This window comes from Centropristis striata, chromosome 3 (genome assembly GCF_030273125.1).
Source record: "Centropristis striata isolate RG_2023a ecotype Rhode Island chromosome 3, C.striata_1.0, whole genome shotgun sequence".
Classification (NCBI taxonomy): domain Eukaryota; kingdom Metazoa; phylum Chordata; class Actinopteri; order Perciformes; family Serranidae; genus Centropristis; species Centropristis striata.
This window is the reverse complement of record NC_081519.1, coordinates 25,809,048-25,835,017: the sequence shown is the minus strand read 5'-3', so window position 1 is coordinate 25,835,017 and position 25,970 is coordinate 25,809,048. Positions and strand designations below refer to the sequence as shown.

General features: G+C 39.9%; 1 protein-coding gene across 3 annotated transcripts in view; it reads right to left on the bottom strand.

Annotated features, from left to right (window-relative positions):
• atrip (ATR interacting protein) overlaps positions 1–16,917 on the bottom strand; it is a 23,412-nt gene extending 6,495 nt beyond the window's left edge. The window contains exons 1-14 of one of the 3 annotated variants that reach the window (XM_059330177.1): positions 16,544–16,917; positions 14,166–14,518; positions 13,700–13,782; positions 13,243–13,413; positions 10,794–10,906; positions 10,557–10,684; positions 10,386–10,484; positions 10,116–10,221; positions 8,954–9,121; positions 7,165–7,402; positions 6,762–6,815; positions 5,283–5,461; positions 1,686–1,822; positions 1,392–1,483 (exon numbers count right to left, since the gene is read on the bottom strand). In XM_059330177.1, coding sequence (XP_059186160.1) covers positions 1,392–1,483; positions 1,686–1,822; positions 5,283–5,461; positions 6,762–6,815; positions 7,165–7,402; positions 8,954–9,121; positions 10,116–10,221; positions 10,386–10,484; positions 10,557–10,684; positions 10,794–10,906; positions 13,243–13,413; positions 13,700–13,782; positions 14,166–14,517 — 1,920 coding nt within the window. In that variant the 5' untranslated portion in view covers position 14,518; positions 16,544–16,917. The remainder of the gene's footprint in view (positions 1–1,391; positions 1,484–1,685; positions 1,823–5,282; positions 5,462–6,761; positions 6,816–7,164; positions 7,403–8,953; positions 9,122–10,115; positions 10,222–10,385; positions 10,485–10,556; positions 10,685–10,793; positions 10,907–13,242; positions 13,414–13,699; positions 13,783–14,165; positions 14,519–16,543) is intronic. The other 2 variants (XM_059330179.1, XM_059330178.1) reach the window with 2 other exon arrangements.
• Between the last annotated feature and the right edge of the window lie 9,053 nt (positions 16,918–25,970).

The window sequence follows — 25,970 nt, the reverse complement described above, 5'->3', positions numbered from 1 at the left end:
AGAGGAGTGAAGCAGAGGAGGACCTGAGTGTACGGCAGGGTGTGTAGGTTTGGAGGAGCTCAGTGAGGTTTGATGGTGCAAGGTTGTGGAGGGGCTTTGAATGTGAGCAGCAGGATCTTGAAGTTAATACGGAGGTGGGTCGGGAGCCAATGAAGGTGTTTGAGGATGGGAGTGATGTGCTGTGTGGATGGACTTTTGGAAATGATGCGTGCGGCCGAGTTTTGGACTAATTGCAGTTTATGGAGGGATTTTTGTGGCAGACCATGAAGAAGAGCGTTACAGTAATCGAGTCGGGATGTGACAAGGGCGTTGACCAGTATGGAGATGCTATTACGGGAGAGAGATGGGCGAAGGCGATTGATGTTGTGAAGATGAAAGTATGCAGACCGGGTGATGTTATTGATATGGGCAGTGAAGGAGAGGGTGCTATCCAGGATGACGCCCAGACTTTTGATCTGAGGGGAGTGATGGAACGGGGTGCTATTATCAATGTGCAGTGAGAAACTGTTGGTTTTGGATAATGTGGATTTACTGCAAACCAAAAGGAGTTCTGTTTTATTTCCGTTGAGTTTAAGAAAGTTGTGGGAGAACCAGGTTTTTACTTCTTGCAGACAGTCAAGGAGGGGGGCTGGAGGAAGTGTGGAGCCAGGATTGCAGGAGAGATAGAGCTGGGGATCGTCTGCATAACAATGAAAGTTGAGTCTGTGATGCCTGAAGATATTACCGAGAGGGAGTAGATAGATGATGAAAAGAAGGGGGCCAAGGACAGAGCCCTGTGGTACACCACAAGTGACTGGGGAGGGTTGGGATTTGTGATTCCTGAGCTGTACCATCTGTGTGCGACCGGAGAGGTAGGAGGTGAACCAGGAGAGAGTGGTGAGAGTAAGACCAATGGAGTTTAGGCGGTTGAGGAGGATTCTATGTGAGATTGTATCAAAAGCTGCAGTGAGGTCAAGGAGGATGAGTATGAAGACTGAGTATGGAGTATTGTTGGCCCTGATTTGTTTGTACTGGACTTCCTCTGTTCCAGTTTATTCCCGTTTATTTTGCTGCCACAAAAAAAGGAAATTCCCAGAAGCATTCACATTGTTTCTGTTTCATTTTTGGCATGGCCAAAGTACGTATGTATGTTAACCTACACTGAAAGGCACACAGGGACACGACAAGAGTTGTTGGAAAGAGTTCAGAGAGAAGGAGCTTGAAGGAGCCTACAGACATGCAGATAATCAGAACAGGTGGAAACACTTTGACTGTAGAAGTGGTCGGACTGCACTAAAAACTGCGTTTGAAGCATAATGAGACCATACGGTTATTCCTGCACAACTCCTACAAAAAGTAGGAGTCATTATATCTCTGCAGTGTGTGTGTGCTTGTGCATGTATGTGTTTTACCTGCAGGTCTAGCAGTATCCAGTCTGTGTGTGTTGCCTGGTTGTCTGGTCTGGTTCTGATGAACTGGAACAACTTCAGGAAAATACACGGGTCTAAAGAGAACCACAACAAATCAAACACTGATGCAGTTTATTCACATCATGTGAAGCACAAACCTAAATAAGAGAGAATTTAAAGCAAAAAAAGGCAAAAAATACACAATAACAACTTTAAAGACTTTATAAATAGCATGCAAATGACATTTCAGATAAGTAAAAACCAGTAACAGTGCTGAGTCAGTGGGCGGAGACTCACCATGCTGAGAGCAGAGCTGCTGAGACAGAGTCTGGTGGTCGGACATAGACGTGAGGACAGACACACTCCCTGAAACTGTTTGCAACCTGCAGTCTGCTGACAAACACACACACACCACCTGCAGCACACACTGCAACCTAAGAGACAGAATGAGAGAGTCATTTTTTTATTCATTTCTGCAGAAACTTTCTGGCCTGCTGGTCAGAGTGATTAATTCATATTTCATCAGCAGGGTTCGTACACGTTAGCAGTGGTCAAATTCAAGCATTTTTCAAGGACCTTCAAGGTAAATGTTCAAGCTTTTCCAGTATCTTACACCTGTGGTAAATTGCATGTTTTAGATGAGTACTTACATACTAAAAGGGGGAGATTTCACTTAACCATAGCAACAGCAATGGTATTTCACTTTTAGGAGGAACGGTCTTCATTTCAGATAGGCTACTCATTATTTTTTACATTAAACATGTGATTATCTATAGTCTATAGATGGATATAGTCAGATTGCAAGAGAAATACAGTAAGAATTTACAAGCACTTTATCCAAAATCCAAGCACTTTTTAAACATTGAAAATGCAACATTTAAATGTAAGCATTTTCAAGGACTTCAAGCAACCCTACCAAACCTGCATCAGTTATTCCTACTTTTTGTTGCTTCAGTTTACAGTCAGAAGTTACATAACTTACAGTCAGTGGAAAAAGTCATGAGCCCACACACACCCTCAGCCACTCCTCCTCCTCACGTAATATTCCTCCCAGGTAAGTGTTGCATCATCTGAATGTGTGTGTGAGTCATCCTGGATACTTTCAATGTAATTGGAGGATTGTTACAAAAGGAATATAATTTAAAGGCGTGCTAAAGGGTGTTTCAAGGTGGATGAAGTTTCATGACAACTCCTGACTCCTGCAGCTCACACATACTCAAAACACAAACTGAAACATTCTTCCTTTATCGGTGTCAGTATGAAAATGGGCGAGTATGTGTATTTTTAATCCACTGACATCTTCAAGATTAAACTGTCGTTCTTGGACTCTAATAAATATTTCCCCCAGGGACGATAGTAAACATTTATGAAACGATTTTTGTTTATTTGAAATTATATTTGTGTGAACATGATGCATGACAAAATTAATGATTTAGTAACACTAACTTCCAAATCCAATTTTCAAAAAGGTTTCTTTCAGACAAAAAGATTGCAGAATTAACCAGAAGCAGGATTTTTAGAGCAGATCCATCTATTCACAATTTTTTCAAGTAACATTTTATTGGAGAGATTTGTTAATTAAACATCATCAGATCGCTTCAGTGAGGACAGTCATTTTTTAATCATACAGTCATACAACAACAAAAAACAAAACATAATGACCTTTGACCTCCTTACTGCTGGTAATAGTGCCCAGGGCTTGAAGCTGAAAAAAATCCTGTGCCTGAATTTTTTTATGCATGGGGGGGGCAGCTCTGTAGCAGCACATACACACTGTACTGCTACAGAGCTAACTGCCGCTAACGGCGGCCCATCTTAACGAACCGGCCTCCGGCTCATTAAAAAGAGTAAGAGGGAGTCGCTGGATTTGTCTCCAGTCACTTTCTTGAAAAATAGTAATGACGTGGGTCTCAAGCAGGCGGCAATCTCCGTGTCTGAGCATGGAGGCCAACCAGGAAGTGCCTTAAGCCTGCAATCTACCAAAAATTCCAGCAGGGGGTGCTAAGTTTGGCTGCAAAAAAAAATCATTATTAGAACTATTGCCATCAAATTGTCTTGAAGATGATTTTTTACTAGCGATTGAGACCATAATGTTATCCTGAAAATTTTTTCTGAGGTAATAAATCAAGTGAGAAGTTTTCAAATTTTGCAGATTTTTTTGCAGCCAAACTTAGCACCCCCTACTGGAATTTTCGGTGAATTGCAGGCTTAATGCACTTCCTGGTTGGCTTCCATGCTCAGGCACGGAGATTGCCGCCTGGGTTGGACTAACAGACATTCCAAGGAGTCGCTGCTCAGTTTTCTGAGGTAAGAAAGATACATTTTGTTTTTGTTTTTTTGCTAGCCAAAACTAACATCCCAGTTAATGCTCCAATTAATGCTAACATGAATTAGCAGCGGCTTCTCTCAGTCAGGTTGAGGTGTAGAGAGGCTAGGGATGGGTACCTTTCACATTTGAATCGATACGGTACCGATACCCGGTACCTGGGAATCGGTACCGGTACTCAACGGTACCAATTTTCGGTACTTTTGCGTAACATATTTATTTCTCAAAATATAAACTTTAAAAAATATATCAAAACAATATAAGATCCAGGATGAGCAGTGCTTTATTGTTGAGTGAACGTGCATTTTGTAACATGAAGGTTGCAGTGTTATCAAAGAATGCAGAGGAGCTCTCAGGTGGCAAAGCACGGAGGAGAAAAAAAAAAAAGTTGCAAGTGCACGTGTGATTTGTTGTGATGACGTCGTAGCTGTGCGGCGCAGCACCGGTCAGACAGTATTGTGGGCATAGCATGATGGAATAAACAAAGTTGAGTCGGGCTGCTCTGTGCACATATCGAGGATGACGCAGGAGTCCGAGGGATTTAATTTCAGCGTGGCAGTTTGGAGTTAAGTGGCAGGTAATATTCCTGAGTTGAAGACCGGAGTATTAGCGGAGGACCAGAGATGCAGCAGCTAGCTTCTAGCTGCTAATGAAAAGTCTACGGATGAATGGAGAGAGCAAACGGAGTAAGGAAGGTCTAATCTGGAGGCAGATGAAGGCCAAGCCCGGGTAGAGACATTGGAGAGATAGCAGCTGGCGGCTAGAAGACCTAGAGCCGGCTGTTGGTCTCTGTTCCGCGGTCGAAGAGGGCAGCAGTTAGCGGCCGCGGTGAGCAGACAGGACCAGACGAGGAGGTAAATAAATTTTAAAAAAATAGTGCGATCGTCAGCACGCTTGTTAATCAAAGACGTCAAATGAAAACGGGTTGAAATCAATGATCAGTTTAAAGTTAACGCCGTTTAGGTACCGAAACATGGTACCGTTTGATTTTACATGAATCGGTACTCGGTAGTACCGACAGAATTCGGTCGGTACCTATAAAAGTACCGAATTCGGTACCCATCCCTAAGAGAGGCTGTAGTCAGTGTCGTCAGATCCCTTGCGCTCCGCCACAGTCCAATTGTGGTCTGCTCCGCGTATCGGAAACAAGATGGCGACGCAAGATGGCGACGAGTATAACGCTGAACTCGAGGCTTCCAACGGGCAGTCCACAAACCAATGGGTGACGTCACGGTAACTACGTCCATTATTTATATACAGTCTATGGTCTAAAGCACGCTTGCCGATGAGTCTTCTCCTTCTTCGGCAGGCTATACGCTATCCACCGTAATGCTGCCCTCCCCGGTCAGATCCAGATCTAACTAAGGGTTTTTGGTTTTTAAAAAAAACATGATTAAAAAAAAAAAAAAACACAAAAAAAAATCCCAAGCCGGATTTCCTGCACCCTTCAAGTCAAAATTTGGCCCGGGAACCACTCTCCCTGGATTCAGCACCCCCGAAACAAGCAAAGTAGGCCCATAAAAGGTCTTCAAGCCCTGAGTGCCTGTTTGCGGTGTGTGTGTGTGTACCTGTCAGCATGTGTGTGCGGCGACCTCTCAATGAGGACACACAGAGTCTTCATGGCATTTAGGACAAGCTCGTCATTCTGCGAGCCGCCACCGCTAAGCCCCGCTTCACACAGCCGTAGCACTGACTGCAGCAAGGCATTCTGGGAGCACAGAGCTCCAGCTGCAGCAGAGTGTTCAGTCTGAGAGCAGAAGGAAGGAGGAGTTTGTTAAATGCTTTTCTTTGAGGGAATTAAACAGGGTTTCACACATGTGTTGTTTGGTGTTTTTAACTGTAACCCTGGAGTGTTTGATTTGATAGTCCAGTTGGTGTGAAAGCTCATTTGAACTAAAAAAAGCCAAAAATAAGAAGTGAACAAAAAATCAGAGATGTTTTTTAAAAAAGGCAAAAATGTGTGAAAGTGCCAGAAATAACAAATATTTGTACGGGAGGGATAAGATCATAGTGACATTATAAAAAACAGTTTGTCGTTTGATTTCATAAAGTTTATATTTCAATATCACCTCTTTCTGCTTTAATGAATGTAAGATAGGAAAAGTCAATACAGTTATATACAACAAAATAGGGTTAGGAGGAGTGTGTGTGTGTGCATCACTGCGTTTATATGCAGTTTAATCGAGCTATGCTTAAAAATCAATTTTGACATCTAATCTGACTTCTGTCCTTGCCCCAGTTTACATGCAACTGAGAAAATCGAATAATGGGAACGTGTCCTCCTCCTCAACACTGGGTGGCGATATGCGTTGTTTCAGCGGGCTATTATTGCCCCCTTTCCGGTTGACCTCAGTTCGACACTTTGTGCCGTCGCTACTGACCGGCGACCAGCTAACGTAACCGGCTAATGCAACCGGCTAATGTGCGGCCGGCTTTCTTACATGTTTTTGTTCCAGGGTCATACTCCAGCATGGGTCGTTGATCGTGTGGAGCATGCGCACATGTGTTGTCTTGTCATACATGCCGGCGAAAATCCTATTCCAAATCGTATCTGGGTGTCTTAATCGGAGTTGGATGAAGAACCGTATTTGGTAACTTTAGCGGATATCCAAAATAAAAAATAAAAATATTTCGAGAAAAAAGTTGCAAATTTACGAGATTAAAAAGGCAAATCTACAAGAAAAAGTCGCAGATTTAAGAGATTTAAAGTGGCAAATCTGCGTGGAAAAAAGTCACAGATTTACGAGAAAAAAGTCGGGAAAAAAAGCTTTTTTTCTCGCAGATTCACCACTTTAAATCTCATAAATCTGCACATTTTTTCTCGTAGCCACTTTAATCTCGTAAATTTATTTCTCAAAATATGAATCCCCTCCCCCGGGTCCGGATGTTTGGTTTTTTTTACACATTCTGGCAGTATGGAATATCCTCCAATATTCTCTAGGGTTAAAATTCGCAAGTATTTCAATGAGTGCCCTATTAAGGGTTAAGGCAATAATTCGTTTTTTTCAAGTGTTATGTAAATGTAATGACTGTCTTTCTTTTCGTACCTTTTTGTCTGTAACTCCGCTCTGACTCTCCTTTGACAAAACAGCCTCCACCACCTGAGAGTAAACATGAAGTAGTGATGTCAACTGTCAACAGAGACATATAACAAGACACACACATATATATATATATATATATATATATATATATATATATATATATATATATATATATATATATATATACATATATACACTGGGTCAAGAAAGCCTAAATAAAAAAAGACTAAGAAGCTACAGATGCAGTATGGGATGTTACAGTTTTAGTAATTAACAAAGTGATCATGATACTGATATCCATCTGGTTTATAGATCTATAGATCAGGATAAAGCCTTGAGATGTGCCACCTGGCTGGTAAACTTTATGTCTACTGTTTTATCACAGGTGTCTGTACTGTGTTATCACCTCGTCGCTGTTGGCCAGCAGCAGGTAGAGGAGCCTCAGAGCAGCCAAACCAGTGTCCTCCACGCTGAAACCAGTCAAACATGCCTCCTCCAGCCTCCTGGCTGGGGGCGAGCAGGCAGCAGTAGAGTTTGAACCACTACCCACAGCGGAGGTGGAGCGGAGCGAGTCCAGAACCTTACAGAGCTGAGTCAGGTGAAGATCCAACAGAGGGAGGAGGAGGACAGCGCCGGGACACGACCTACACACACAAAACCATTTTGAATTTGGTTGGATAAATCCGCTTGGATGAATTCTTATTGTGCAAAATCACACTAAATGTCTATGAGTGGTTCTTAAATGGGAAATCTGCTTCCTTTTCGGTGTAGAGTCTAAATATAGTCAAGTGAAGCAATATATTTCTCAGTGCAGTTCTTTATTGACAGAGGAAGTGGAGTTAATAGCTGCAAAATCAGTTTTTCTTCTTGCATCCAGTGCTGCAGGCGCATCCAGTTTTAGTAGGAAGAGAACCAAAGTGTGTTCTACTATGCATGAAAGTTTGACTCCTCACTTGGACAGAGATGTGCCGGAAACCTTCTTTGGGATCCTTATAAGATATAAGACTTTTTTTAATTTTCTGAATTGTGTATTTTTGTGGTGCATTTAGGGGGACAAATAATTTAATTTGCCTGGTTTATTTGCTTTCAGAATGCATTAAACCATTTTTCTTCACATGGTCTCATGGTGTTTAGCTATGTGCTGCTGTTATATCTTCTGATCACAAGAGGGCGCTGTTGTCCACAGAACCTTTCAGCTTTTACAGTGCTTCTTCAGTAAGCAGAAGACACCAAATCAAGTACATTTCTAGCAGAGCAGCTATGGAGTCAGCGGCAGTATCCCAATGTCAAGGAAGGATCCTCAAACAGCTGAATTTGAAGGATACTATGTCACTGACATCCCCTGAAGGACTGTCCCAATGTCCAGGATCCTACAGAGGACAGAGTCCTTCTGTTTCCCAAATACTGAGGATGCATGTGTGTATCCTCTGTGCGCCCCGAGTACCCATAAAGCCTTGCACACCCGGTCTACTGGGAGATTTAAAATATGTTGAGCAAAGAAACAGCGACGCCGGTGGTGCAATATGAATTTAAATATTCAAGTATTTTTTGGTTTATACTGAATATTTGTTATCACATAACTTACAAAACTTGTGTTCAAAGTCAAGCAAAAACCTATGCATAAACAAATGCCAGAAAATTTAGCTCGAAGATAATAAACATCATCTTGATACATTGCCAGTTAAGTTAATTGATGCCATCTTAGTTGGCTAAAGTTATTCATTGTTAATTAAAATATATATGTGTCAGATGATGTATTATGTGCTAAGTATACGTAGCTATGCCATTCAGAAAGTTATACATTTGTTTATTGTGTTAACAGACTGACAGTTCGCTATTATCTGTTATTGTTTTTTAGAAATAACTGTTACTGTTTTTTTATAAACTCCGGCTAAATTCAGCAAAGATCAGTGAAATATTCAGGTTTAATCCACCTTTTGGCTTTTACTTGCTAAATAGTGAAGATTCAACCTTAAAGCATCTTCTTCCATTTCCACAAATATGTGGAAGAGTGCTGATGCCAAAGATACATCCATGTCGTGAACTGGTTTTTAAATTGCAGCGCTGAATTTAATCAGGACCGTCCAGTTATGCACACGCAGAAGGCTGCTCCATTCGTGCGATACAGTGAAAGGACTCCGAAGAAAGGATCCTACCAAGGAAGGATCCTTGACTTTGGGATACAGCCAGTCTACCTTTTGTTTCCGTCGCTGGTCGCAGCTGCTGGTCGGTTCTGACTCAGCATGTTGAGTCCAGTTACAGCCAGACTCTGGACCGGACTCAGAGCAGCTCTAGGAGGTCCGCCTCCACCTCCACTGACACCGGCTGCAGGATCAGAGTGCAGCAGAAAACCTGCAGACGTGCTGAAATCACAACATACAACACACGTCAGTTCAGTCTCACAACAGTTCATCCTCTTCTTGCTTGAAGCTACAACAGAACTACTGGTTGTACTAAAATCACCACTGTTGTTGTTGGTGTTGTTGTTTAAACTACTTTCATTACAACTAATCAAGTCAAATTTGTGTTAGAAAGGTCCATCCATAATACAAAGAAATCAAATTGTTTTTGTTTTTGTCAGAAGTATCTTGTTTTGGTAGATTTGGCGCCCCCCAGTGGTGACTGAGGGAGGTGAAGTAACTCTTTCAAGACACAGAAGATGCGGACATGATCATAACACCAAAACATTTGATTAAAAGTCTTGTGTGTGTTATTATTGTCCTACACTTATGTGTGTTTCTGGCAGAAAGTTATGTGGACTTCTTTCAAGATTACTAATGGAAGTCTGGTGTGTTGGCTTTAGAAACAACCTCATGCTTTTTTACGTCCCGACTCAAATTGATTCTGCCACAACATAGAATAACAGCTGCAGTACATGTGATTTATTGTTCATGTGGAATCTAAAAATGTATAATTTTATACTTGTTTTATTTCCAATGAAATATGTGTTATTTATTGAGAGCTACAGGTGTATCTCAATAAATTATAACATCGTAAAACGGTTTATTCATGGCAGTAATTAAATTCTAAAAGTGGAAATAACATTATATAGATCCATTACACACAGAATGAAGCATTTCATGTTTTAATTTACATTATTTCTTCTAATGATAATGATTATGGCTTACATTTAATGAAGACCTAAAATTCAGTGTCTCAAATAAATGTTTAATATGGAAATGTTGGCCTCTGAAAAGTATGTCCATCCATATGACTCAATACTTGGTTGGGGCTATTTGACTTGAACTACTTGAAATGGACTTTTCCATCATATTCTAATGTATTGAGATGCACCTGTAAATCAAAAGTTCAATGTGATTAAACATTTAAAAGTTGTTTACAGCGCAGGGTGTTTACCTGTTTGTCAAGTGGATGTCAGTCAGACTCATGGACAGCAGGTGAGACAGGCCGAGGCTGCTGGGAGACAGAGGCTGCTGCAGCAATAAGCCCAGCAGGATGCCACCTGGAGGACAACACAGAACAACACACCCACACACACATCTTAATTATTTAGGCTGACTAATTTGAAAATTAGAAACCTTTCAGCAAACCACAGGGATTTTTATTTAACCAAGTTGCTGGTTATTCATTTCCATGAACTCTGATGAAGCAGCACTGCAAACTGACCTCGGTGCTGCAGGTGTGCAGGTCTGACGGACAGGAAGGGATCTGGGCGAGACGTTTCATGTCTGTCCCCAGATCTACTGCTCGACGACCCTCTGTCTGCTGGAACCACAAACATGCATGTTAATCAAAATTTGATTGTGCTCAGCACACTGGCTTCATCACGTGACCCACCCTCTTTCCGTGTCTTGACCGGCGTCGACCTGGACAGAAAAGGGGCTCCAAATGTCTCCTTGGTGATGAAACCGTTTGCTGTCGGAGAGGAGGAGCTGCTGCTGTTCACAGAGCTCAGCACTTTAGGACTGAGAGGAGGAGAGCGCAGCCAATCAGATTCAAGTCCAAGTTACAAATGATATAAAACACAGAAAAATGTGATTATCACATCCGTTGTTGGTAATATTGATGACCGACCTGTTTCTCATCAGTGGAGAGGCCGTCTTGTTCTTGTCTGAACTGTGCAGTTTGGTCTTAATCTCATTTATCTCAGCTTCTTTAAACTGCAGCTCTGACTGCAAAGACTGAACCTGAACACAGAGAACATGTCATTATCGTTATATTCTGATAATCATATGAACTGAATATATATATAGTCATGGAAAAAAAATATTAGACCACCCTTTTCCTTCAACTTCTTGTTCATTTTAATGTCTGGTACAACTAAAGTTACATTTGTTTGTACAAATATAAAGATAACAACAAAAATAGCTCATAAGAGTTTAATTAAAGAGTAGATATCTAGAAATTTTCCATGGTTTTCTTGATAATGATTTTGGTTATTATGAAGAAACCCATGGGAAATGTCTAGATCAGGGATGGGCAACTGGAGGCCCGGGGGCCGCTTACGGCCCGCACCCTCACTTGAAGTGGCCCTCAGTACAACTACATGCATTTGAGCATGAAATCTTAGTGCAGAGTAAAAATGCACAAAATTACTTCTTGCAATTGTTGGTTTGCTGTTCTTGCACTGAAAAAATAAAATCACAGTAAGTGGTTATTTTGCATTTGTACCTTTTGTATTCCTATTTATACTGTTAAACAAGCATTTGAGCATGAAATGTGTTAAGTTACTGCACTGTAAACATATTTAAAAAGGCAGTTTCATCATATCTGGTGAAGTGCACGGTCCTATATGTGGCCCTGAGGTAGTGTTGATGAAAAATTGTGGACCCCTCCAGCATTTAAGTTGCCAATCTCTGGTCTAGATATCAGCTCTTAAATTAAACTCGTATCAGTTATTTTTGTTGTTATCATTAGATTTGTCCAAACAAATGTGTTGTACCAGGAATGAAAATGAACAAGAAATTTTACATGAATGTATACGTGTGTTTGTGTGTGTGTGTTTGTGTGTGTGTGTGTGTGTGTGTGTGTGTGTGTGTGTGTGTGTGTGTGTGTGTGTGTGTGTGTATGAGGGGCATTTTATGCCAGCACACTATACTAAAACGCGTGTACAGCGCCTATGCGATGACATCAAACGTCTAACGTGCGCGTGTAAATTCCATTCACTTTCAATGGACAGACAGGCGTCACGTAGGCGTCACGCAGACGCTGTACACGCGTTGTTGCACATACGCCTACGTGACGGCTGCGTGACGGGTGAACTACGCCTCAAATACGTGACATGAAGACCCGCGTGACTGTTAAGTACAATTCTACATAGGCGTACAGACACGCGTATTGCGAGTACACCAGATAACATGGGTGACGGGTGAAAAGTGCCACTAGCGAACGTAGTGGACGCCTGTGTGTGTGTGTAACGCGTGTAAGCCTATAACAGTTCAGCTGTTACACAGAGTCTCATCTTCATATGGTATTGTTTATAAGAAAGCACAACTTATAGATGAAGAGAAAGACTATCTCGTACGTACCAGATAAACTTAACGTTTTTCCGGCCAAAACCGGAGGCTTAATTAGCCTGTTTTAGGAGTGAAAGTCAGCAAAATGCAGCTTAAACAAAATGTTTTACCTCATTAGTTAACTACGAATGTCTGTAAAACATAATGGGACTGTGCATAAGTGCCGAATTGGGTTAAACAGTGTAGATATAAGGTCCGATGGAATCATATTGTGAACGGACTGCTGTCCACATGGCTACTGAATATTCATTAGATAGGTCCGCATGGCTACTTAATATTCAGGGGTGACAGCGATTACGGCTTCTGCAGGCAGGTAAACCTACCTAATTACAGCTGGTGCGTAATGAACTGTGTGTCCGCGCGCGAAGCTGGGAACTGGCTGTGAGCGTTGCACTTTACTATTAGCCTACTATTTTTAAGTAGCTGAAATTATTTTAATTATCCCTTTCACCCTTGCTATCATTAAATATCAATTCGATATCATTCAAACCTAGAGAGAGAGAGAGAGAGAGAGAGAGATTTCGTTAACAAGAAAATAAAAACTGGCCTGAAAATAATAGAAATATCCTGACAGCTCTGTGGGGGCTTGGAGTTCATCTGTAAGTTGTGCTTTCTTATAAACAATACCATATGAAGCTGAGACTCTGTGTAACAGCTGAACTGTTACACAGAGTAACACACTGTTAACGTATACGCGTTACACACACACACAGGCGTCCACTACGTTCGCTCGTGGCACTTTTCACCCGTCACCCATGTCATCTGGTGTACTCGCAATACGCGTGTCTGTAAGCACGCCTATTAATCAGACTTTATGCTGGCACAGGCGACGCATTCTAGGCGTTTAAGTATAGTGTGCTGGCATAAAATACCCCTCATACTGTGTGTGTGTGTGTGTGTGTGTGTGTGTGTGTGTGTGTGTGTGTGTGTGTGTGTGTGTGTGTGTGTGTGTGTGTGTGTGTGTGTGTGTGCGTGCGCGCGCGCGCGCGCGCGCTTCGGCTCCTTACCTTCTTGTTGAGCTCCTTCTCCCTGTCGCTGTGCTCTTTCTGTCTCTGGGTCTCCAGCAGGATCTGGTTCTGCCTCTGGGCCTCCTTTTCCTGCTGAGCTCCCTTCAGAGAGTCCCTCAGGACCCGGATCTCCCCGCTCTTCAGCACAATCTCCTCCTCCACCTCCTTCAGCTAACAATGTACACATCCACCAAGACAAGTTTATCACCTACACACACACAAACAAACTAAGCAACAGGCACATTTATATTGTACTAATAAACTTTTAATTTAGCTTTTTTTTCTATAGACACATAAAGATTTGATAATAGAAATTCTTAGTTGCTGCTCTGATTATGTTGTTTGGTTCACTGTGCTGCTCCTCCAACATGTTTTGCAACATGTAACTTTCGTTAACCTGACCTGTTGATCTTTTGGATGTTTTATATTTATAAAGTGAAGAACCAGTGAGTCTCACCTTCCTCTTTAGCTCTGCATGCTGAGCCTCCAGCAGACTGTAGGAGTCTTCTCTGCCAGACCCAAACTGCTGCTGCCTGTTACCTGAACACACAAAACAACAAGTTCAACACAGAAATGCAGAAATATTTACAATTTCCCCAGCTGACAGCGTATGTTTGCTGTGATCACTCTTTTTTCTTATTTTTCTGCAAGCTCAGTGCTTTTTCTCTACATTTAAACATGCTTCACTTATTATCATTTAGGGTGAAACATCTTAGACAATAGACAATAGAAAATAGACAGTTTTTTCTAAACTTTTCCATGGATACAATTCTGGAAAATGCAAAACAACCATGTCAGCTTAAGCTCTATGGCTGCCTGGAAGAAAGGAAATCTAAAAACGAATGTGAAATGATCAGCAGGAATGTAAAGAACAAATGATAATTCAGTTAAACTTTCAGTAATTGGTTCTGCTCTGAACTCACTGAGAGCCTCGCTGCTTGGTATCCCAGCATTCCCTCTGCTGTTGCTGCTGCTGCCGAACCCAAACATGTTCTCTCTGCTCTGATTGGTGGTGGTCCTGCTCACAGATTTGCTATGCCCGGCAGACGACAGCCGGGTGGACCCGCGGGCCAGCTCCATTGGTTTGCTTCCCGGTTTAGAGCCATGCCCCAGTGTAGGGTCCGAAGTTGCGGCCTGCGAGGCGATGATGTCAATCTCATCCAAGTCGTCCTGTGTGAAATCCTTGTCATCTCCAAACGGGTCATCGTCAAAGGCCACCGCCATCACCACATCCTGGTTCAGGCCTCGGAGGCGCTTGGTGGGGGGGCAGTTCATGCTGTGGGAGAAGAATGAGATGGGCAGTTTAACCAGCTGCAAACAACAGTACAATTTGGCCTTAATTGTGTTACATTTGCCAGAAAACCTTTATGTTTATTGCTTGCATTCTAAGAATAAATTAAGCTATAAATTATCATAATGGTTAGGACACATTATTTCAGAGAACTGCAGAGGTCTCTTAAGTCAGTAAGTAATACTAGCAGACTAGCAGAAGGCAGCACCACAGTACAGAGGACAAAGACACTTTTATATATTTTGGAAATGTATGATAAGACAATAAAAATTACAAGGGATATCACAATACCGATAACACGCATATTAAAAACAATTCATAACAATTCCCATTTGATTCACATACAACTCCACAGATGGTTAATGTAAACAAAGCTCATCAGTCCGCCTTTCTGCCTACAATTGTGGAAATCCAAATCAAATTTTAGTGGTTTTTGATGCATTTTAGACAGACAGGTCACCCCCAAATCAGGAAATATACTTTTAAAAATATTACAAGGTCAATGGATTATCTTGAATAACCGTGTCATGATACATTGTTGGGGTTTTTTTCTAAAGTATTTTTTTTCAGCGCTTTGAGCACCATGAGTAAAGTCCCATTTAGTCCCATTATACAGTCATGGAGAAAAAATATTCGACCACCCTTGTTTTCTTTAATGTCTTGTTCATTTTAATGCCTGGTAGAACTAAAGGTACATTTGATTGGACAAATATAATAACAACAATAATAGCTCATAAGAGTTCAATTTAAGATAGATAGATAGATAGATAGATAGATAGATAGATAGATAGATAGATAGATAGATAGATAGATAGATAGAATTACAGTGTAGCAGCAGCATTACACACAGAGACAATAACAACACAATTAAATAAAAAGAACAACCTAGGCATACTTCAAGCAATAAAATATAAAAATACAACAAAAAAATAAAGTGTCTAAAGAAGGAGTATGTATTAAGGAGTAGAATTCCAGTGCAGAATAAATATGAATATGCAGTATAAAAATGTTGGTGCCATGAAACAAATAAGGTGCAATGAACAGTGTGCATAAAAACACATAAAGTGCATAACAACGGTATGTAATGAACCAGACTATTTGTTATTGTACAGTGTGATGGCATGTGGCAGGAAAGATTTTTTGTATCAGTCCCTTTGGCAGCAGAGCTGGAGCAGCCTGTGAGAGAAGGTGCTCCGCTGTCTTTCTACTGTGTGATGGAGAGGGTGCTGATCATTGTCCATGATGGCCAGCAGTTTGCTCAGTGTTCTCCTCTCCACCACAGTCCACCACTAAGTCTCCAGCCTGAGACCAAGTACAGAGCCAGCCTTCTTGATAATTTTATCAAGTCTGTTGGTGTCGCTGGCTCTGATGCTGCTGCCCCAACAAACAGCAGCAAAGAAAGTGGCGCTGGCAACAACAGACTGGTAAAAGATCTCCAACATCTTGCTGCACATATTGAAGGATCTCAGCTTCCTCAGGAAATACATATATATATACAGCCTCTGTGATTAGATTTCCAGTCCAGTCTGTTGCCGATCACCACTCTGAGGTATTTGTAGTCCTCCACCACCTCCCCTCTGATCTGAAGTGGAAATTTAAGAGCTGATATCTAGACATTTTCCATGGTTTTCTTGATAATATCCAAAATCATTATCAAGAAAACCATGGAAAAAGGCTAAATGTCAGCTCTTAAATTAAACTCGTATCAGCTGTTTTTGTTGTTATCATTATATTTATATTTTTTCCATGACTGTATATGAGAGAAGGCAGATAGACCAAAACAATCTAGATTGATAAATGGCACTACAGGTAAGAGATATATATTATATATATTGCTTTGAGGGTTTTTTTAATAAAAATTAAACAGAAATACTGCCTGGAAGAAAGGAGCTCAAAACTATCACTGTTGTGGAGTTTAGTAAATGCTCACCAGGAACAAAAACTTAATGTGACTTGTATCTTATGGGTTAAAGAGGTGCAAAAGGCTCAGCTCAGACCAAAGTGACCCACCTGCTGACTCACTCTCCAGTAGTTCGTTCCCGTTAGGTGTCTACTTTCTCTGGGTGATATGTTACCTTTTCTCTCGGTGCTGCTGTTGTCAGTCGCTCCTGTTAGCAGTTAGCTAAGAGAAAACACGAGATAACGAGCAGTGATTCTAAATGGAGGTGACCAGCTAAGCTAACACAGCAAACTCCGTCACAGCCATGTTTAAATGTCAGTTAACCCCTCATGAAAAAGCCGCTGGAGTTATCTGAAAATGGCGTTCTGAATAAAAGCACTAAATTAAGCGGTTAAAGGGGTTTAAACGTTAACACGCAGCTTCCTGAAGTGATTAAAGTTGTCAGAATAAAAAACATCTTCCGCCCGCTCCGGCGCCGCTGACAATCTGACCAATCAGAGAGCTCCAGTCACAGCGCGGACCAATCTCAAGCGACCATGCTCTGGACAGGTCCCTGTTCGAGACAAACTGTACTAAACGCGCTAAAAAAAAAAAAAAAAAAAAGAAGCCAGATTTTGAAGGACTAGTTCGAAAATGTTAGAAAGGTTTTTCCAAGATAATGATTTTGTTTATTATCAAGAAAACCATGGAAGATTGCTAGATATCAGATAGCATTAAAATGAACAAGAAATTGAGGGGGAAAAGTGGTCTAATATTTTTTCCATGACTGTATTTACATTACATTACATGTCATTTAGCAGACGCTTTTGTCCAAAGCGACTTACAATAAGTGCATTCAACCTGATGGTACTAGACATAGACCATAGGAATCGAGTAAGTACATAACTTTAAGAGCTAACTGTCATTGCTAAGGAGTGCTATATGTTCAAGAAGAAAAGAAGAGAAAAGAATAAGAGTTTTTTTTTTATTTCTTTAATATATCTGTTAGGTGACCATGACTTAACCGAGGTATTGTTACCTAGATTGTTACTTAGATAGGTCTTCAGCGGAAGATGTACAGGCTGTCTGAGGTCCTGATGTCGGTAGGGAGCTCGTTCCACCATTTGGGAGCCAGGACAGAGAAAAGTCTGGAAGTGGTTTTGAGGCGAGTTGACCCACGCAGGGTGGGAGTCGCCATTTAGGTGCATAACAATAAACATAGTAAGATAAGTAAAAGATAAAAACTAAAAAAAAGCACTATAAAAGTCAATACACATAAATCAAATAGAACATTTGTCAATTAAAACATTTTTTCAATAATATAACAATTTATATTAATTATAGCAATGTGCTGCCCACTGCTCCATGGTGTGTTCACTTGTGTGTAAAAAAAAAAAAAAGGATGGGTTAAATGCAGAAGTTGAATTTCCCCATTGTGGGATTAAAAAAGTAATTAATCTTAATTTAATCTAATCTATATATCTATTCTATAAAATATGTATGAGGGTTAGACAGATGGAAGATGTTTTGTCCATCGCTGATAGCTGACAGTCAACATCATGATTTTAAAAGCCCACCTGTCTTAGTTCTTAGTCCTGACAAATATGCTTCTATATTACATAAAGTTGGCAATTTGTATATCAGGTCTGGTGGTTGATTATCATAATTTTTTTGGATTGGCTCTCATAAAGGTGTAGGTGGTTGCATATTAAAAAACCCTGATTCTGTGCAATGATTATAGGGAGAAAAAGCAGGCTAAGGAAAGACTGGATGAGAAGGTGAATGTGCTCAAAAGTGCAAAAAAAATGAAAACGATCATTTAAATCCAAAATACACACATAAAATAAAATATTATAAATAAATAAAATAGTAAAATAAAGTTTATAAACAACAACTAACTCCAGTGGACATTGCCCAACTCTAATATATACAATATATCTGCTTTTTTTATTTTATTTATATTATTGAAAGAGCTGTAGCAATAGAACCAAGTAAAATGGTGAGGCGGGGACTGGCTTGTGTTGGAGATGTGATGCTACTTTCTTACATGTTGTATTCATGCCCCATGATCTTCTACGGTCTAAAATTAGAACCATCAAGTTGACTTGTTCACTGGTGCAGGGACCAACACTTTGCCTATTAGATGAGTTGCAGAAGGGAAGTGGTCTGAATGATCTGAATTTACTTAAGGCTTCACAGTTCAACAAATATTTACATTTTTAAAGGTAAAATAGTATAAACATTTGTTCTAATTTTACAAAAGTTGTATAAAATTAAAAAAACACAATCCATGTTTTGCACATAGTATGCCAAATTATTCCAAGGGACATACATAAGCAGGTCATCTTGCATGAGACTTTGTACTATATGGCATGTATATTTGTGGTATTATTAACCTTTTACAAGATATACTATTCGGTATATATGATGTAGAATATATATTATACACATTGTATTGTTCTTGTCCTGCCTTGTGTAGATTACTGTAATATTTTGATATATATATAGATATACATATATATATATATATATATATATATATATTCATATATATACATACATATATACATATATATACACACATGTATATATACATATATATATACACATATATATATACATATATATATATATATATTTTTTTTTTCCTTCTAAAAAACAACAATGACAACAAATAAATATAATGAAAGAGCTGTACAGTTTTCCCAAAGTTCACAGTATAAATTGTGCAATATGTGCAATGTACAGAGCCAAGAAAACGCACCCGGCAGCTTCTCTAATTAACACATTACACGTTGTTTGTTTATTCTCTACAAGAAACTAAGTTTAGAAGTGGGACTATTTCTTGGCCACACTGATGACAAAACTACATCCACCTTATTCCAAGCTGACTCTGTGTTTGTACTCAACAGCATCATGGTCAAATACTTCACAGCACAAACACAAAGCCCCTTACAGCCGTTGGATTGTGAAAGGTGAGGGGAACATGTCGCTGTGTCCCCAGTGAAAACTCAGATGCATATATTTTAAAAAGAGGAGAAAATTAATTTATTGTGCCTTTATAACATCGGCCATGTTGGTTATTTGACATCAGCAGGCACAGTTTTATGGCCACACGATCTCAAAGCCTGATGGACATTAATATGAATTCCTGTATGTACACTCTCCACATATAGAAGCTTCTTGTGGCTTCTCAGCAACAGCAAGTGTGCTTTCCATTTTTAGACACAGACAGCTCTATGTGTCGCAGCTGAGGCTCTCCAGTGTGTGTGTATGTGTGTGTGTGCGTGTGTGTGTGTGTGTGTGTGTGTGTAACACTGACACATGCTCACTCTCTCTCTCCGCCTCCGTACTTTAGTACAGAAATGGCAGAGCTCAGCGACAGGCATCCAGATGCACCAATCATCATCAGCAGCAGCAGCAGGAGGACCACACACGCACACACCTACACTTACACACACACCTAAACACACACACACACACACACACACACACAGACACACACAGAAACGATCATCACGAACATCTGCAGCACCATAGTGTCACCGGTATCACTGGCGTTCTGCACCGTGGCAGGTCTCTGCACAAATTCAGCTCTTCACCTCTTAAAATGATAATTCAGTGAATGAGCAAAGCAACACACACACACATTTGGCAGGCAAGCTGGTTACCACGACAACCAAACAGTCAAAGCAGGGTCACTGAGTGAATCGGGTGAAATGAAACCTACATACGTGTGAGTGTGTGTTTGTGTGTGTGTGTGTGTGTGTGTGTGTGTGTGTGTGTGTGTCTTACTGCAGAGCAGAGGAGTGGCTGTTTGACTGCGTCTGTCAGTCCTCTCAGGAGACACTGTGGTGGGACCCAGACTGCTGTCCAATCAGGGTGAAACCCGTGTTCACATTCAGATGGACAGGATGTCCTTTGTGATGTAATATAAACATTTCTCAGTTGGGAATCACCAAATTATAACATGGCACGTTTAACTGGAGTGTTCAACCTTCTGAAAATTGGAGAACACAAAATATTTGTGAAGAATTTGTTAAGCCCCACCCTCCATCGTTTCTGTTTCTACACCTGACAGACAGAGAGAGAGAAAGAGAGAGAGAGAGAGGATTTAAAACATTATAAGGAGGTAAAAGAGTGTTTTCTGTTGTCTCACTGGCTAAGTGCTGGTCAGATTAATACTGGGAAGCTAAGCCTCTTGGTGGCCAACCTCAACTACTTAAAACTGTCTCTTCTATTGTGTTTCATAGTTTATTTAACTGTTTTTATTTGTGTATTTAAGATGACGGTTGGGATTTTCCATTTCAGGGCTTAACATTAGGTTTAAAAAGTGGATGCCAGGCTGGCAATCAAGCATTAGGTTTTAGCTGCTGAATTAAAAGTGTGGTTGCCATTTTTAGTCACCTTGCATTTTCAGCAATTAAGGTTAAGTTAAGACTATGCAGTTAGGCCTGTAACAATAATTACCATATCGACTTATCGTTCAATATATAAAAATATACACAATAGTTTTTTCTGGACTCAATATATTGTCTTTTACATGTGTGACTTTTTGTGCTTTTTTGTGTTGTGTTTAAAGTAATGCTGCAAATGTTTGACAGACAGTACGAACTGCCGGGAAAAAAAAGAAATTCCCAAGCAGCCATTCCAGCTGTTTATATGTTATTTTAATAATACAATAATATAATACATGATTATCAGTACATTTTAATTATTTTATTTTCATTTATTTTATCTCATTGTATTTTACTGATCTATTGTTTACTTAATCTCTTTTTTTTTTTAAGATTATTTTTTTGGGCATTTTTGCTTTATTGAAAGTGATAGATAGAAAGGGGGAGACAGAGGGGAAGACATGCGGCAAAGGGACCTCAGGTCGGATTCGAACCCGGGTCCGCCCCGTCCCTTGAAAAACGGAATCGTCCCGTATTTAGAAACAAAAGCACCCGTCCCGTATTGAGGTGAAAAGGGACGCACTTTGTCCCGTATTATTGTGACAGTCAAAAATAGTCAGTAAATGCCCAATTAATAAGTGACCAATGAACAGACAGCATATTCACACACGAGTATGACGATACAGAATACGCTCATCCCATTGGTCGAGGAGAAGATAGCAGAAGACAACAAAGCAACATGAGTAGGGGACAGTGACACAGACGCCGACACTGCTTTACGGGGTGCTACACCTTCGAGCAGCAATGTGTCTAGTACCCCTCCGAGAAAAAAACAGAAAAGGATGCAAAAATACTGAAGATTGGGAAAAAGGAAGCACCTGGGTGGAAAAAGTGCGTGATAACATCTATAAAGCACACTGCACGTTGTGCCGGCGCTCTTTTTCCTTAGTCCATGGTGGACTGACTGATCTGAAACAACATGCTTCCAGTACTGCGGTCACGCCATCTGCACTTTAAATTTTAGTGCGCAATTACATTGCACTTTACGGCCCGTTTGTCAGCTGCATGACTCCAAAATAGCCATTCAATTGTATTCATGCTGCTCCAATAAAATAAATACATCAATTTGTTATTAGCAAACTCCAGGTCATTCTTGAAGACCAGGTCCCCATGTGTTCATGACATTAATTTAATGCCTTTTTACTGAACCAATTTGGAATTATGGAATGCTATAATCTTCCAAAATGGCCATTCAATTGCATATATGCTGCATTTTAAAAGCCAACAAAAGGAGTGAATCAAATTGTTATCAGCAAACTCCACTACATCTTTGAAGAACAGGGCCTAATTGTTATTTTGTGTTAAAGTGAATTGCTGGATAATCATTTGTTTTCCATGTATTCATGTCACACAAAAATATGCATCTAATTCAATTCAGGTTCGAGTCAAATTGTTAAAAAATAATTTTACTTAAAAAGGGGCTAAAAAATTTCACCACGCCAGGATGGGTGAAGGCAATCGGGTCAGCCGGCCCTGCCAATGAAGTGTCCCTTATTTATTTTTCGGGGAGTTGCCAACCCTACCAGTTAATGGTATGCGCTCTACCAGTGTGAGCCACTGGGACGCCCCCACTTAATCTCTTTTTATTGTGTTATCTCTCTATTGTTGTGCAACACTTTGGAAACCTTGTGTTTGTAAAAATTGTGCGGTTGTAGTTTATTTATTTGTTTTATTTATCCAGGATATTTTAATATTTCTTTTCCACATTTTAATTCAAATGTTTAATATTCTCCAGATTTAAAAATTCATTGCTGTGGGACAGGATGTACTTATTATGCTCTAATATCATTATTAAACTAAAACAACATTGATACAACGATACTTTCGTTTATCGTGATAGTTTCTGGGAAATATATATCGTCCTAAAAAATGTGTTGTAGTGACAGGCCTATATGCAGTTATACAATACAGCAGCTTAGTATCTTATTTCTTTTTTTAAAGTTGACAATTTGGTAAAACTTTTCACTCCACAATCAAACAACTTAATTTTCTTTGTCCTAAAACAGATGCATGTGCACAGGCAAGTTCACTGTAAAACTCAACTTGTTGTTTCAACTTAAATATTTAAGTGTCCATGCTGCGAAATAATTTTATGTCAAGACAACAAAGACACTGGAGTTAACTCAAATGAATCTTGATATTTGACTAAATTTTCTAAGTTAAAATGACTTTTTACACAAATTGTTGTTGTATTGAAAAGGAAAAATTAGTTATGATAACAAAACCCAAAGCAACATTGGGTTTTACAGTGTACATGCACCAATGCTAATCACTATTACAACTAATATTAGAATACTTATTTTGGGGTGCACATTCTGCTGTTTGCTGTCCGCCAAGCATTGGTCGCCAATTTCTCAAATAGCAACTGTTATGTCAATCACATTTTGGTGGTAATGCTATGTCTGGTTGCAATTTGCCACTAAGAGCGGGAGTTGTGTTTGATTTGATGTAACACTACCCTGTCGAACTTTACACACTAAGCAAATAAGTACATAGTGTACTCAAGGAAGTGTACTAATGGAAGCATCTGGATTGAGACATAACATCAGTCTTCACCTGACTTATTAATGTTTCCAGTTGATTCATTTAAAACAGGAACCCTGAAATAAGGTTTCAATTATTTAAATGTCACATAAATGTCGACCATGAAGAAAAAATGCATGAGCTCACAGTAAAGGGCTTATGTCACACCTCATTCTAGCATATTGCACCATTATATGCATTTTACTGCAGCATTTAGACAAAACACTGTTCAATGAACAGAAATATAAAGGCAACACATGTTCACCAGAATTTTTTTTATCTTCTTTGCCAAAATAAGTATTCACCTGACAGGTACATCGTACCAAGATGCTGATTAAAAACCGAAGTGTTACACAGGTGTGACCTGGGCTGGTCACATAAAAGTTTCATCACACAATACTGTGCCACAGATGTTGCAAGTTCTTGAAGTTCTGCAGGAATGCCTACCACAGCTGTTGAATGTAAATTTAATGTTTCTTTTAGCTTCTAAAAGCTGTTATCAATGTTTTTCCAGAGATACATCCTGCTGACCAGGTGCAACACCAGCCCACTTCTAGTTTCTTCACCTGCAAGATAATATTTTTTCCCCCTAGTATAGACAAAACTGCACATTTTGGAGTGGTCTTCTATTGTGGCCATTCTTAGGCACAGCTGTGTAATAATCAAACGATTAAATAAACATTTATTTTATGCAACCCATCAGGTGATAAGATTATCTATAAAGTAAAAGTGTTTAGGAACACAAATATGTAACAGAAAACCAGAAAACTGCAGATTTGCTGCAACTCTCAACTCTTTTAAATCAAGACTAAAGACTTTTCTGTTTGCCACTGCCTTTACTGCACTGGAACTTTTATACTGCACTGTAACTTTTATCAGCCTGCAATTTTAAAATTTTAAAAGGGCGAAGCCGGGTACCAGATAGATTGTTGTTTAGCGATATGAGTTGAGAATTTAAGTTCTCTAATTCTCTTCTAAATTTTTATTTTATCAGCTCGCTTTCAATTTTTTAATTTTATATCTGAATGTACTTCTATATTTTTTCCTAAATATTTTATCTGCTTACTTTTAGTCTCAAATTTTTATATTTCAATGCCAAATGTCATGTCAAATGCTTTAATGTTTGTGTTAAGCACTTATAATCACAACATGATGGAAACAAGCATTTTGTTGGCATTGAAAAAATCATAGATCTTGAAAACAGAAGTGTCCTCTATTACACACTCTAAAGTCTCAAATTTGAAATAAGTAATGTGTTGAAGTCGTAGTGTAGTGGCATAAAATCGTGATAAGGAGGAAAGATCACTGAGTCGTTGGCGCATAAGCAATAAATGTTTATTCTGATTGCAACCAGGAGAGCACAAGGTACAGTCAAAAAAGTCTGCACAGAGTGAATCTGCAGACAAAGGGAGCTAACAGTTTTTATAGAGTTACAATACATGTGTGTGTGTTGGGTAGGAGGCACGAGCTTCGGCCTTGAGGAGATGTGGAGCATACAATTTATAATTGGACTTGAGATAGCAGAGGCATCTTGACCAGAAACAAGAAGCAGCTATGACCTGTTATACTGACAGGATGAAAGGGCAGATTGTGTTCACATAAAAGTTCATAACGTTATGTGAAAATGATATAAAGTTATGTGAAAATGTTTATAAAGTTATGTGAAAATGCATACGCACGGCACTATGTCATAACAGTAGTTATTAACAGCTCTAATATTATCTGAAAGCTTTGTTTGTCTATTACTAGTAGTCAACAAATTATCGTATCAGTCTCAGTGTATGTGAATGCGGTGTAGGCTACATAAGTTCAGGGACAGTTTCTTGGTCCACGGCTGAGGTTGTAATGGATCTGGATTAAACTACAAGTGAGAAAGCAGCTTTATATTTGATCAGGTGTCCTTGGTTCTGCTAAGACCAGATTTAGTTCTCCTCCACTACGTTCTAGATTGTGTTTCTCTCATTTTGTTAGTCAATTAGTGACAGACAGTATCAGACATAAATTCTCCAAAATTTGGGACCTAATCTGAAGCAGAAGACTTCTAGAAGACACGAGGGACTACATTTCCCAGGATGCCTTGAGAAACATCTGCTGGAAGATCCTTGATGAGCAGCTAGAAGATGGATGGTTGGATGGTGTGTTTCCTCTGTTACTGCGTGTATCGCTGCAGTACAGGCTCCTCTCCTGCACAAGTCGAGGCTTCATGAGGAGTTTCAGTCAGAGAGGAAGACGTACAGAGGGAGACCACTGCATCTGATTGGCTAATGGTCATTAGCAGGCCACCAATCAGACACCATCCCCACTGTGTGACTGCGTGTGTTTCCCTCTCTGTCTCTCTGAGCGCACTGTGTCAGCCTTCGCATATTTTTATGTTTGCAGAGCTGCATGCATGCATGAGTGTGTGTGCGTGTGTGTGTGAAGGATGCTAAAACCTGGAGCTGTGAAGAAGGGGGAGGGGCGTGGATAGAGATGCTGAAGAAATAAATGCAAAAAAAAGGAAGAAAGACGGACAAATAGAAGAGAAGAAGAAGGGAGGAAGGCAGTGAAGAGAGGACAGATGCTGAGGAGGGAGCGATAG